Source organism: Idiotropiscis lumnitzeri, chromosome 13 (genome assembly GCF_059441095.1).
Source record: "Idiotropiscis lumnitzeri isolate Australia: NSW breed Sydney's pygmy pipehorse chromosome 13, RoL_Ilum_1.0, whole genome shotgun sequence".
Taxonomy (NCBI): domain Eukaryota; kingdom Metazoa; phylum Chordata; class Actinopteri; order Syngnathiformes; family Syngnathidae; genus Idiotropiscis; species Idiotropiscis lumnitzeri.
This window is the reverse complement of record NC_142403.1, coordinates 20,957,050-20,971,364: the sequence shown is the minus strand read 5'-3', so window position 1 is coordinate 20,971,364 and position 14,315 is coordinate 20,957,050. Positions and strand designations below refer to the sequence as shown.

Sequence of the window (14,315 nt, the reverse complement as noted above, 5' to 3'; positions counted from 1 at the left end):
GTGAAGGTCTCGAACAAGGATTTCAATTCTGGGTTTGAGTTTTAAACAAGGGTTACAATCTCAAAGTAAGCTTTTAAATTAGCAGCTAAGATAATGGATGGATGCAAGTAGGTCAGTGATTTGTTTGGAGTTGATCTTTCCAATTGAGCATTTCCAATTCCTCATGAAAGGTTTTGACGGTGCACGCGGGCGCGTGCACATGCTCGCTTAGTGTTGCTGCGCGATAAGCGGCTGATTGACAGCTGCTCAAATCCACCGCGAGTGTGACGCGCAGACTGCTCACGCGCGCCCACGCACGCGCCAACAAACAAGATGAAGAAAACGGGAGGACCACACTTAACTCGCTCGCTTCGTGGGCGCAACATTCAACTTGTTTATTCATCTAAAAAAACTTTGTTGCTGGTCTTTTTTCATTTAAAAAAACAACATGCAGTCACAAGTCAAATATTTGGCAGTTGGGAACTTCTGGGGAAATCTTGGTCGGCGTTGACATCGCGTTTCGTTGTTCAATTGTCATCTTTGGAAAAGTTGGTCTTGTAGCGAAAGTTGGTCTTTTAGCGACGCGTCAAAGCTGGCTAAACAGTTTGCGGCAGTCGCTCGCAAAAAAAAAAAAACTGGCTAGCAACATGCTAAAATGTGGCGCTCGTCGGCGTCACTCTTGAAGCAAAACGAGCCAACTCAAGTGTTTGGAATGCACCACAACTGCTGCACATTGAGCAAAAACGAGCAGCAAATGAACAAAAAAAAACAAAAATAAAGTCTGATGCAGTAAAAAACGAGGTCATTTTCACATGAAAAAGTGTGGAACTTGTGTAATAATAAAATTGCCCCAAAAATATATATTTTAGGTGTGACTTTATGAGAACAAAAATTGCAAATTTGTTTTTTGTGTACGGTCACGTGATGGTCCCGGAAAAAAAGACGGCACCATGTCTCAGTCGGAGGCATCGGATGCGACGCTTTCGGGTCCTTCTGCTGGTGGTCGAGACGCCCACTCGCCGTTTGCCTGACAAGAAAAAGAAAACAAGGTCATGCAATTGCACTACAACAATTGCTCCTCCAAATAATTTGTAATATAGATAGCTAAGCACACACACACACACACAGATGTCATTTCAGATTAATTTCTATAATATGATTCTTTTTAAAATGTATTCAAGGCTAAAATTTCAAAGTGAAACATACAATGAGGTGGAAAAGATAAATTCAAGAGAATTGGAATTGAAGGATTCCAAGAAAATTCAGTCAAATGTAAAATTGTAGTGTAAAAGGCTGTCATTTTGTGAAAATTTGAAATCGAAAAAGGCTCTATAAAAATATTTTAGGTGTAGAAAAGTTGAATGTACAAAAAGAACTTGAAAAGTAATTTTAAATAACTTAAGTTTTGGTTTTATATGGGGGGGCATTTGTAGTGAAGAAAAAGGTGTAATTTTATGATAATACAATTGTAAAATTTTGTGAGAAGAAAAATGTCTCATTTAAAGCGCACAAGCTGCTATTGGCGACTACCTGTGAATGGACGCCACTGCCCCCTGGTGGCCAGTGGTGGCCGTTGCCGTTGAGAAATGGCTTGCCGGCCAACAGTTTGCTGGCATTGAAAGCACCTGCGGGGAGACAAAACACGTCACGACCTCCCCGGCTAGTTAACTGGCAGTTTCGCTTTAGCGAAAAGACAACAGGCACAAGTTTGACAAACTATCCGCAGCCTAGATGAACGTGGGATCTTCCCGTCTCACCTGCCGGCGCGCGAGTGGCGGGAGAATTGGCTGCGCTGCCAAACGTCGCTGGGTCGACTGCGGTCCGAGCGGCGTAAACGATGGCCTCCTCCTGGAACTTGCCGATGTTCTTCTTATAGCGGATTCGTTTGTTGCCAAACCAGTTGGAGACCTGAGCCCACAAAAAAGGAAAAGAAAAAAAAGAAGCAGCTGAATGGACGCCAGGCAAAGGCATTTAAAAGGAAATCAATGCAGTTAATGAGCGAAATTGTCCCCAAAGTTTTTTTCAAACCAAAATATGAAAAGTTATTGGAAAAAACAACATTTTAGTTAATTTAAAAAAAGGTGTGAATTTATGTGAACATATTAGAAACACTAGGACAATAATTCTAATTTTAGACTTAAAATGTGCGCATTTACAAAGAATACAATTAAAAAATACGAGGGCAAAAATATTGCAATAATTATAAGAATATTATGATATATTATAGTATTTTTCAACTGAAACGTTGAAAAATGACAAGGAAAAAAGTGAATGTAGAATCTGTAATTTCACCAAAAATACAATTAAAAAAGACAAGAATATATCATTTTAAATTGTAGACAGATTGGGCAAATTATGAAAAAAATCATTAATAAAATTTAAGAGGAAAAAAACGGAGCATTTTACAAAGACAACATTAAAGATTGTAGTTGGGTTCATGCAAATTCTTTTGTCTGTGTCTACAATATATGAAGGAAAACTTTGGATTGGAAACTTCAGAAAAGCTGAAAATGATGCACAGCTCACTGCAGCGATGCGCATCTTCATCACGCGGCGTTGGAGTCGGCTACCTGCGAGACGGTGATGTGGCACTTTTGGGCCAGCTCCTCTTTGGCGTCCTCGCTGGGGTACGGGTTGCTCAGGTGCGAGTAGAAATATTCGTTGAGGATCTCGGTGGCCTGCTTGTTGAAGTTGCGCCTTTTGCGTCTGTCCGCCCGCCCGCACACAAACAAACGTTAGTCAACCACGCCAACGGAAACAAAAAAAAAAAACAAAAACAGATGAAACGATATATGTCATCAGAGGAGGGCGATTGACCACATTTTGTTGATCCGTCATTTGTCGTGCGTCAATTTTTGTGATTTTCGAAAGCTATTTGAAGCTTACTTTGTTCGGCAATCTCCGGCGAGTGACGTCATTTCAAGAAGTCCGAATTGCCAGTCGGGCATTCCATTGCATTTTGCATTCTGTTCTGTTAACTTTTTTTGCCATTCTTCTTGCATTTTCGAGCCAAAAGAAAACGTTTTTTCTCGCAGAGAATAAATTCACGAGTCCATCATAACTGTGAATTCATTTGCATTTAATGATTTATTAAATTTGTGCCTTCGAGTACTCTTAAATATGAAAAAAAAAAGGATAATTTGATCATGTAAGACACCAACCTTCGATGACGTGTGCTCTCAGCGCAAGCAGAATATATGGACCAACATCAAATTCATAAAAAAACATCAACCTCTCAGCATTCATCCAATCTCGACGGGTCTCGTCTCCGCTTTATGTTCGGTCGATCGGGCACAAGATTTTTGGCATTCTGAGCGTCTGGCGTCACAACTTCCTCCCCTCAGACAAGTTTGAAATATCGATTTTCGATTGTCCTCGTACAGTTTCCATGCGGAGCTCGTCATGGTTGCTCTTGAAATGACGTCACACGTTCGGGTTTGATGCTTGCCAGCATCTCACTTTGGAAAAAAAATGACTTTTTTTGTTTTTTGCTTTATTTTTTTTATGTTTAATGACTTTGATTTGGCTTTTTATAAAATGACTTCACAGTCGGTCTTTAAGGTTCGGACCGGTCCGTCAGTCTGACGGAACGCCCACCTCTGAATATGATGTCGGTTCCTGCTCGGCCTGCTTCATGCAAATGAGGCGCATGCAAATGAGGCGCGGGCGGCCGGCGGGTGACCTGTCTTGTAGGAATCTCGAGCGGAGGACGATGAGGGCCTGGCAGGTGCTTTGCTTGAGCTGCAAGTGAATGGAGCGGAACTTGCGCTGGACGGCGCACACCATCCCGTCCATCTCTTCGGACGAGACCGGACGCGTGCGCGACTGCTCGCGCAGGATGTTCAGCACGTGCGTGGTGAATTCGCTGCACGCCTGAGCCCGCACGCGGTCGCAACACAGCACACGGGTTCAAGTTTGAGCTCAGGAGCGGTCGTCGTCATCCGGCTTTGCGGTCGGCGCTCGTTACCTGCTGGTACTTGTCGAGTTCGGCGCGGTAGATGTGTCGGATCCGTGTCAGTTTTTCTCGGTAGTCGGAGCCATCGACGTCGCCGCCGACGTCGCCCCCCACCGGGACCTCGCCCTCCGTCAGCAGCATGTTGTCCAGCCGGGCCAGCTGAGCGTCCGCTGCCTCGCCCTCGTCGGCGGACACGCGCAAGCGCAGCGCTGAAACGCACGCGACAACAACAACAACAAAAAAGTCCATCTGTACTTGTGTCCACTCACGCGTCACACTTCCTCTATGCGCTCAAACACAATTATTGACTTCTCATTGGGGTAACTTAACTTATCTTGGCTCATCTTAGTTGATTTTTATCTTAATTTCATTTCAGTTAGTTGATCTTATTTTAGTTTAACTTATCTTGCTTAGCTTAGTTTTATCTTGCATTTTTTTTATTTTGGCTGAACTCACTTAACTTTGCTTACCTTACCTTAATTTAACTTTACTTAATACTGCTTAGCTTAAGTTAGCGTAGCTTCCCTTACTTTAACTCGTCAAAGTTCATCTTGATTTACGTTATCTTAGTTTATCTTATCTTAATTTTAATTTAGTCAACTTAGCTCGTTTTAGTTTCGCTTGACGAGCTCGTCGTATTCGGAATCGGTTGACGTCCATCTTTGAATCAACACAAGCGCTATTGAGTGGGTGAACTTCATTCCTGCTCCTTCATTGCAGCATCATGCTAACGTGCGCGTGCGCGCGGTGTTTGTTCGTCTACCTGTTTGGTCTTTGATGTCGCAGAGAACACTGAAGAGTGCAGGCTTCATGCGGTGGCAGTTCAGCGTGTGCTTCCTGCAACGCACGCAGGACAATTTGTTCTGTTTTACACACATAGATGTGGGATCGGAGGCTTGCAGGCCGACTGCATTGCGCCTCTTAAAAGTTTCTCCATTCGCACGTTTTCTCGCTTGACAGTATCATTTCAATAAATTGTTACAAAAGTATTCGTAGGAATTATTACATTTGTAGGTCAAGCTAATTACTTAACATTCATAGTTATTAGTTTTTGTTCTTACAAAGTACAGGAATTTAAAAGTCAATTTAAACGTTCCGAAGACGTTTGGGTGCAGTTGAATCTAATTTGCGCATAAACACAAAACGCAATCAAATAAGATTGAGGAAAAAAAAAAGATTCTATTCTGTTGAGGCGAGAAAGTTTGAAGTCCGCAAAATACATTTCAAACATTCAAAGTGTGATGACGAAAAAACGTGATTTTGTGGCTGTGTGCGTGCGCGCGCGCGTGCTGGTCACCTTTCCTGGGCGTGCTCAAGACTTTGCTGAGTGACGTCGATGACGTCTTGTAAGACGTCAGTGTTGTTGTCGTCCGTCTTCCTGCCGCCGTCGCCGTCTCTTCCGGGCGCGACCCCTGCGTGCGCGCGCACAAGACGCGGATGCTCGTTCATCGCGTACGCTACGCGGCTGCCTTTGAACAAAAAGCAGGAGACGCGCGCCTTTATTTCCCGCGCTGAGTCAGTCCCCGCGCTTTTGTCTGCGCCAGCAGCCAGGCTCCGCCTACGCCGTCCGAGTCGGAATGAGGGAGGAACTTTAGACGCGGTGACGTCATGAGTGGACGCAAAATGAGCTCAATTAAACATGATAATGACTCAAAGATGGATGCAAATGAGGCTGATGACCAGGCAATATGCAAATGAGGCTTGGTCCAATGAGAGGTTGTTTATATATATATATATATATATATATATATATATATTGGCAGGATGAAGGAGAGTCTGAAACTGGTTGGCACTGAATGGGCGAAAAAGATCAATTAAAAGAAGAATATCATGTCATCATGTGATTTTGATTGCATCAGAATTGTTTGAAAATGTGAAAGTGGTGACAGTCCAATTAGTCGCAAACCAAACCAGACCGGAACGAGTGATGAAATCATCACGAGACAAAATGACAGAATGATGAAAGCAGACGCCCACACAAAAAGTCAACTTGTCGTCTTCTTCTTCTTGTCGCCAGTGAAAGTTTGAGAACCCATCCAGTCGTGTCTAAATCTAAATCTAAATCTAAATCTTGCTATTGGAAGACATGTTTTCTTTCCGGACGGTTGCTTTTTTTCGACTTATTTTTGGAATACTTATTGGCAAGATATTGGACTAATTAGGGGTGCACATCTCTCTAAGAAAAGACATCTAGATAAGTACGCGGCTTGTGATTCAATTTGAAAGTGAAATGATTGAAATGATTTGGTTTGGATTGAGATTAAGTCTAATTCCATAGTTTGAGTTCCAATTCACACTTTGTAATCAAAAGTGATTTTCCAATTCAATAAGTTTTCATTCAACTCCTGCCGGGACGCATTTTATTCCCGTCCGTCCGTTCGAATAGTTTGGGAATTCTAATAATTTGGTTTGCGATTCCCAAGCACGCAAAACTAGACTTGTTCCGCCACCGAAATGTTTTACACGTGCGGCAGTCGACCAAAATCAGGCCAAGAAAGTTTGTCGAACATTCTGCAAAGTTTGCACTCACTCGTTCATTTGCTGGCCTAACCTCATTTCACATTTTTCATAAAGCGGTCCCCACATGACACACACACGCACACACACCCCCACACACACACACACACACACACACGAGTGTATTGCAGTTTAATTAAATGACATTCAGTGATTGCAAAGTTTCAATTAAAGAGGTTTAATTGAAAGAGCAGATTTTAATTGTTCGATTATAAATTCAATTACTTCAACATTCATCACAATGATTGCAATTATTGAAGTTTTTTTTTTTTTTTTTTTCATTTAGCGCCGCCCACGCGCACTTGGGACCACAGCAGCTGTGAGGTGAGCGTTGCGAGGGTGGAGGTTGGCCGCCCGCCTAGAAAACTACCAGCAGACCCCCGCCCACTCCAGCAGTTAGCATTGGAGCTAATTAGCCGGCTAGCGTGTTAGCTAGCGTGTTAGCCCTTCATAAGCAACAATTAAACAAACCATCAAAATGGGACGAAAACGTCGCACAACACTCTCGCATTTGCGTCATCGCAAGCAATGTTGAGCGAGCAACATTTCAACAACCAATCGGTGGACGAGGTCGATGAGGGTCGCCACCTCGGCCCTGTGAGGAGGAAGTCCAATCGGGTCGGGTCAACAAACTGTCAGGGGGACGATTAGACTGGTTGAATTCTGATTGGACGAAAAAAATAAATAAAGAAAGAAAAAAGAAAATCCAACATCCAAACACGCAGCCAAGAGAAGAAAAATAAACATAATTTGATGGATTCATTGTTGGAATTTCAGGCATGAATGAAGATCTGACTTTGAACCAAAATTTCATGACCTGCAAGGTTTGACTTGGCCTGCTCCACTTGCGTCAAGTTTGTTAATTGGCTCCCCAAGAAGAAGACGAAGAAGAGGACGAAATTGGTCGCTAACGAGGTCGAGCGACAAATTAACTCGCATGTTTTGCTGCTCCTTCACTTCCAATTAAATGAGCGCAAAGTCGCAAATTAGCGCCGCAGCGTCTTCGTTGGAAGTCCCAAGATGCTCGCTGTCGCCTCGTCACCCCTTTTGTCACCACACTTTCATGAGCAGAAGGAATTAATTATTTTTTTTTAGGAATTATGTTAAGAGGGGAGGTCAGCAAAGCAAGCGTCCTTCTGTGACGGACTGTGAGGTCGGTTGAACTTGACCCGCTTACTGACGAATCTGCCCATGAGACAGACTAACGGAAAAAAACTCACTCGGGTTTGTGCTCAGTCTGTTTAGAGTGGTGTGAAAAAGTGTTTGCCCCCGCGCTGATTTTGGGGGGTTTTGTGTGTTTGTCGCACTTTAATATTTCAGTCATGAAACTAAGTTGGAAACTGAAAAGGGAAAAAAGTTTTTTTTATGGGGGGGGCAAATACTTTTTCATGGCCTTGTATTAAAAAATGAGAAGTCACGTCGATCAATTGAATCCCCCAAAGTTCCATTAAAGGTAATAATCACTCAAAATTAAAATGTTTTGCAAAACAAAAATGGTGATTTAAAAAATAAAGGAAACTTGTTATATCCTTGGCAGGCTGCTGGTGACGTCATCGACTGAAATAACAAATATAAACAATTAAACAGTTAGACAAAGGCAAAGCAGAAAAAAAAACATCGTTCGAAAAACTAAAATAGAATAACGGCGCCATCTTGTGGCAAATGACGTCAGTCACGGGGAAGTCCCTCACGCCGATGCAAAATAAATCCATCTTAAAAATGAAAATAGTGTCCATCTTCGAAGCTTAAATTTGTGACGTCAGTGTCCAGCATCCACGCCATGACGTCACAGGCGTGTACACGCATGCGTTGCCGCGAGGCGGAACTAAAGCTCGCGGTGACGTCACCATGGCCCGACGCACTGGTCCACAGGCCGTCGTGCTGGTGACGTCACCGTCACGTTTCCATCGGACAGCAATATGAATGTGGAATAGCAGTTATTTCCATGATTAAAATTATTATTCCTCTCAGGATCTTGATGGCCGCGCGGAGCACAAACGAGACACTTTGCAAGCTCAGTTGAATGTTTCAAGTCAAGTTCAACTTAAGCGGCGCCTTGGCCAATTAAGAGCAAACTTGCACGTGCAGGACGTTTGCGTCGCACGTGGAATTTTCCAGCTGCTTCATGGGTGAGCGGACGAGCGAGTCATTTGCATATTGCCTTCGATGCACCACCAACTCAAAAGCGCACCAATAGCTCATTTGCATATTGAAATTTACGCACCAGCATATTGCCAACTGGATCAACACTTGTCTTATCTCATACTAAAGTGACCGCTCATAAAATGTCCACATTTCTCATTGTCTTTCATATCTCACGTCATCAATTCTCATGCAATGTAATTGCCTCTCGTCGTTTATGCTTTCACATCTTACGTCAGCAAACGCTGTTGCTCTCATAGAATCTCTTCTCATCTTCTTGCAGTTGAGCTTTTTTTTTATATAAAAGCACAAAATGAAGATTTTTGGTACACATTTGCCCGCTGAACTCAAGTGTTTAGTTCTCTGAAAGCAAAAGCAAGCCCAACTCGCCATGACGTCACCAGTACATTTTTGATTTTAATTTGACGTCATTTGAATGGCTGGGACGCCACCACGTCTCACTTTGTCCAGCAGATGTCGCCGTTCGTTCACCGATGCGAGTTGTCTCGATTTGGTTGCACAACTTGAAGTCGAAAACTTGAGCGTGTCGGTTGTTACGGCAACGCAAGCGTGCACGCGCAATTTGCGTACGAGGAGACGTTTTTACTTGGAGCTCGTCACACACCAAACAACTTCACGTGACGCACACAAAGCCCATTGATGAGTTGTTGAGGTGATGGATGCATTTTGGGGTGTCACGTGAGGCCAATCACAGGCGGCGAGCGCGAGTACAAAAAGGCGCGCGAGCCGCGGACAGCGCAAGCACGACTGGCAGCTGAGAGGCGCGCAACAAACTCGCTCGCCTCCTCCTCAATTTGCTCACCGTGTGCTCCTCTTCCTCCTCCTCTTCCTCCTTCTCGTGCTGTCGGGGGCGCAGGTTGCAAGTTTTGAGCATGTCGGTCGCAGCGAGCACCAAGCTGAACAAGATCGTCAAGCAGCAGTACCTGGACCTCCCCCAGGGAGACAAAGTCCAGGCCACATACATCTGGATCGACGGCTCCGGAGAAGGTCTACGCGCCAAGACCCGCACGCTGGACTCGGAACTCAAAAGTGTCCAAGGTCAGCCCACAACTTCTCTGCGTTTGCGGGAACGTACACACTTTCATAAACACTTAATTACATCCATATTCTAAACACGTGGAAGACACGCATGTTCACCTTCATGTTCAAAACATGTCATTCATCATCAAAAAAGACTCACATCAATGTTTCATCTGTAATTATGTTTATTTGCAATCACATTGATTTAATGAGCATGTGATTGCATCCATGTGAACAATTCGAGAGGCGCAACGTTTAAGCGACAACTCATCGAGTATCAAATCAATCAATAATTTTGAGACTTGCTAAGTTTAGTTTCGTTTAGTGACCTTTTTTTTTAAATTTAAAATTGTGCAAATCCTGTGAATTGTCCCGTTGTCTTCACGTTTTACGGAGCCCACCAGAAACAGAATCAGAATAAATGTCTGCCTTTTTTGTCAGTTTGAAGCAAAGTTCGGTTTTTGAATCATGCCATGATAATTGCAACTAAATGATCAACGGATTAATCGATGGATGTAATAATCATTAGTTGCAGCCCTATAAAAGCGACCTAATATGATTCATGTTAAATGTTTTTTCAACATGCACTTGGATTGATTTAGATTAAATGCAAATGTATTTGTTGAAGTTTGTAATTACATTGTTCGATGAAATCCTTTCAAATAGTAATTGCTAATTTTGTAAACGACAAATCGAACTTATCTCATTTTTATTTTTTGATTGTTATTTCCAATGTGAACTGGGAAATCAAAAGTGATAAATGTAACAAGGATGTTATGAATTTGTGATCACATTTGTTATAACGGCAATTACATTATAAGACTAACATGAACTTTGTTTAAATTTTCTAAATGTACTTCGGCTCATGTTATAAACTAGAAAATTGTTATAACATATTTGAATTCAAACATGTATTTATGTGACGCCATCTTTGCTAACCATGTTCAAAAATTTCCAACTGTTAATGCTGCAAACATTCAATTATTTATCTCTTTTGATTGCATAATTGTATTGATGTTATGCGCAAGTGCTTTTTTTTTTTTTAACCAATCTTGGTTACGAAAATGTAATTACATTGATGTTATAACGTAAAGATTTGGACTTGTAATTACATTTGCATTAGCAATGTTAATAATTGTTAATAATTTATAATTACTTTAATGTCATGTTGTAAACTGAAATCCAAATATGTGACACGCGTATGCTAAACACACCAAATCTAAATGTCGTAAAAAACCGCCATGAGATGACCAAGTCCTGATGTTGCATGAAAATGATTAACGTGTGCCAGACGTTCCTGAGTGGAACTTTGATGGTTCAAGCACATACCAGTCTGAAGGCTCCAACAGTGACATGTTCCTGATCCCGGCCGCCATCTTCCGGGACCCCTTCAGGAAAGACCCCAACAAGCTGGTCCTGTGCGAGGTGCTCAAGTACAACAAACAACCCGCAGGTACGTTCACGGACGAGGTGCGCTAGAGGCTCACTACAGAGTTGTGCGGGTCCCAAGCAAGAAGGTTTTAGTCCAAAGAAAAGGTTGTGGTCCTGAGTAAAGATTGTGGTCCCCACAGAAAGTTCTAGCTCGAAGACAGGTGTCGTCGAAAAGTAGCTCCTAGTCCAAGGAGATGTGCTCGTCCCAAGAGAGAAGATTCTTCTCCAAAGAGGTTGTGGTGTGGCAAAAGATTGGAGTTTAGTGGTTAGTTTGTAGATAAGAGACGGTTCCAGTCCCAAGAGAAGTACTCGTCTCAAGACCGAAGGTTCTAGTCTTGAGGGACAGTGCTGGATCCTGAAATACGGCTTTTGGAATGACAAATGTTAGTCCCAAGAGAGAAGGTTCTAGTCTACTGTGCAGTGCCTTGCTAGTCGATTGCGCGATAATCTAGGTCAGGCGTGCCCATTGGATCGTTCGTAATCAACCAGTCGCTTCTGGAGGGGCTGTTAGTCAATCGCAAGTCATTAAAACAATCGCTGCCAGCCCTCCCAGTTTCATGTTCTTGATAGCTGCCTGTCAACGGATGCATTAGAAGATGCCGATCGTTTTCCGGGCTTGTTCTAGTCCAGAGAGATGGCAGAAGTCTAGAGAGAAAGGTCTGCGTTTGGGATAAGGGTCTATTCCGTTGAGAAGGTTCTAGTTCTGAGAGAAGCGCTTGTCCCAAGGAGAGAAGCTTCTAGGTCTAGTCCCAAGGGGGAAGCGAATTTTCGAGGGAGAAGGTTTTGGTAGCTTTGTTTATGAAATCTATTGCGTCAACAAAGAAAAATGTTGGTGGCAGCTCTTAATTGCCCGCCCTTATCTCAACCCTGCCCCCTCAGAGACCAATCTCCGGGACAGGTGTCGTCGCATCATGACTTTGGTGGAGAACGAGCATCCCTGGTTTGGGATGGAGCAGGAGTACACACTGCTGGGCACCGACCGACACCCGTTTGGATGGCCTCGCAACGGCTTCCCGGGACCCCAAGGTGAGCCACTCACTGACTGCCCTTTGACCTCCCCGACCAACTGGCCACCCACCCCTCGCGGCGTCATTGTTAACAAGTCGCTTTGCGCTTCTCAGGTCCGTACTACTGCGGCGTGGGTGCCGACAAAGCATACGGACGCGATGCGGTGGAGGCTCACTACAGAGCCTGTTTGTACGCCGGTGTCAACATCTGCGGGACCAATGCGGAGGTCATGCCAGCACAGGTACTCCACATGTGTGAGGGAGGCGGGTGATGAGAATCTTTCATGCAAGCAGCCAATGGGTGCAGACCAAGCCCTGCATCTATTGGGCCTGTCTGGACGCAGCCTGAAGAGACAACAGGTCCTCACTTTCACCACCTGTAGTCGGGGCAAAGGGGGTCGGTTCCATTGTGAGCTGAGCGACAGACTTGCTTCTACTTGGCTCGGTGGATGTGTGTTGAGGTTCACCCCGGTGGACAAAAGGCAGCGCGCCTCTAGCCTTTTGTTTGTGCCTATGCAGCAAATAGCAGCTCAGAGTACTCACGCGCGAGAAGAAGTAGAGTGTAAAGTAGCTGCAATGAGAATCAGCACCTCCAAGTCTGAGACCGTTCCTGCTCACTTTTGGGGAATCTTGGGGTCTTGTTCATTGAGAAAGAAAAATGGAGCAAGTGATTGACAAGGGGATTGGTACTAGAAAGGTAGACCATTCAGATGAGGTGTCTTAGAAATTTGCGGAAGATATTCTTGCTCTTCCTGGATGCTTCCCTACTGCGGTGCGCCGGGGACATACGGATAGGAGGCCCCGCGAAAAACCCAAGGCACGCAGCCTACAATGCCACCAGGTGGACCCGGGTACTCCTTGGCATCCCCCCAGAAGAGCTTGAAAGTGGCAGGGAAAAGTCAGGTTGCCGTCCCGTTGAGCCAACTTTGGAAGTGAAAGAAGATGAATGGATGAATGAATTGGACGTAGCCACTTATTATATTTTTATGAATTGCTGAATGACTTCTAGAATGTAGACCACATGGTCATGGTCATGGTTGTGCTGTGCTGCATTGCCAGTGGGAGTTCCAGGTGGGGCCGTGTGAGGGCATCACGATGGGGGACCATCTGTGGATGGCTCGCTACATCCTACATCGAGTGTGTGAAGACTTTGGCTTGATTGCATCCTTTGACCCCAAGCCCATTCCTGGAAACTGGAACGGAGCGGGGTGTCACACCAACTTCAGCACCCAGGAAATGCGGCAGGAAGGCGGACTCAAGTGAGTAAGGCACACAATCACATACATACTACAACCTCTATTGGTACTAGAACCTAAACGCTGGACTATGAACCTACACTCAGAACAAAAAAGGTACTTCACTGGGTATTTGTGCTAGTACCTTCTCACAAGACTAGAACTTTTGATTGGGAACAAAACCTCTTGGGACTAGAATTTACTCTCGGGTTGAGACCATTCTTTCAAGAGCTGAGAGTCAAGACTGCTTCTGGGAGCTAGAACTCCTAAAGCCAGTACCTTCACTTGGGACTAGAATCATCTATGAGGAAAAATACTGTGACTTGAGACAAGGGCCTTCTCTCTTAAATACAGCCTTTTAGAACTAGGCACTAGCACTTTTCTTGGGTCAAACGTATCTTGACTAGAACCTTTTCTGTTGATAAGAATGTACCTACCAAGTAAGTAATAGACCTCGACTTGGAGTAGAACCTTTGCTTGCGACTGAACCATTCCCTGGACTGGAACCTTCTCTCTTCAGTTCAGAATCTGATTTAAAATGACAATTTCTTGTTGATTTTGTGCTCAGGGTGATAGAGGCAGCTATCGAGCGTCTGGCCAAACGTCACCACTACCACATCCGCGCCTATGACCCCAAAGGTGGTCTCGACAATGCCCGGCGCCTTACTGGTCACCACGAGACCTCCAACATTGACCAGTTCTCTGCCGGCGTGGCCAACCGAGGTTCCAGCATCCGAATCCCAAGAGCCGTGGGCGAGGACAAAAAGGGCTACTTCGAGGACCGCCGCCCATCTGCCAATTGCGACCCGTATATCGTCACTGAGGTCCTGGTGCGAACCTGCCTGTTGAAGGAGGAGGGGGAGGAGCCTAGAGATTACAGCCAATGATGTGACACCCTTGCTAAACGTGACCCATCAGTGATGTGTCATTAGACGTTTTCTACTTTCTTCTTTTTTCCTCTTTGACATTTTTACTGGCTACTGTTCTTAAATAAATTTCACGTCTCCA

General features: G+C 44.4%; 2 protein-coding genes across 2 annotated transcripts; one reads left to right on the top strand and one right to left on the bottom strand.

Moving 5' to 3' along the window:
- Nucleotides 1–359: 359 nt before the first annotated feature.
- On the bottom strand, nucleotides 360–5,528 carry LOC148325064 (pre-B-cell leukemia transcription factor 1-like). The gene is made up of 8 exons (XM_088313804.1): nucleotides 5,232–5,528; nucleotides 4,698–4,771; nucleotides 3,947–4,143; nucleotides 3,662–3,852; nucleotides 2,550–2,685; nucleotides 1,737–1,887; nucleotides 1,510–1,604; nucleotides 360–1,006 (listed from the first exon to the last, which is right to left on the bottom strand). Exons 1-8 carry the CDS (start codon nucleotides 5,381–5,383, stop codon nucleotides 935–937), a joined length of 1,068 nt encoding a protein of 355 aa, XP_088169930.1. The 5' UTR covers nucleotides 5,384–5,528; the 3' UTR covers nucleotides 360–934.
- Nucleotides 5,529–8,486: 2,958 nt separating this feature from the next.
- Nucleotides 8,487–14,315, top strand: glulb (glutamate-ammonia ligase (glutamine synthase) b). The gene is made up of 7 exons (XM_088312693.1): nucleotides 8,487–8,580; nucleotides 9,471–9,652; nucleotides 10,926–11,087; nucleotides 11,945–12,091; nucleotides 12,187–12,314; nucleotides 13,132–13,331; nucleotides 13,876–14,315. The coding sequence occupies exons 2-7, from the start codon at nucleotides 9,487–9,489 to the stop codon at nucleotides 14,192–14,194; spliced, it is 1,122 nt and encodes a 373-aa protein (XP_088168819.1). The 5' UTR covers nucleotides 8,487–8,580; nucleotides 9,471–9,486; the 3' UTR covers nucleotides 14,195–14,315.

Coding starts and splice junctions, on each gene's coding strand:
- glulb (XM_088312693.1), top strand. CDS start 9,487: ATGTCGGTCGCAGCGAGCACCAAGCTGAACAAGATCGTCAAGCAGCAG. Junction 11,088..11,944: donor GTACAACAAACAACCCGCAG/GTACGTTCACGG, acceptor CTGCCCCCTCAG/AGACCAATCTCCGGGACAGG. Junction 12,092..12,186: donor CGGCTTCCCGGGACCCCAAG/GTGAGCCACTCA, acceptor TGCGCTTCTCAG/GTCCGTACTACTGCGGCGTG.
- LOC148325064 (XM_088313804.1), bottom strand. CDS start 5,383: ATGAACGAGCATCCGCGTCTTGTGCGCGCGCACGCAGGGGTCGCGCCC. Junction 2,686..3,661: donor TCGAGATTCCTACAAGACAG/GTCACCCGCCGG, acceptor GCGGGCGGACAG/ACGCAAAAGGCGCAACTTCA. Junction 1,007..1,509: donor GCAGTGGCGTCCATTCACAG/GTAGTCGCCAAT, acceptor TTTTCTTGTCAG/GCAAACGGCGAGTGGGCGTC.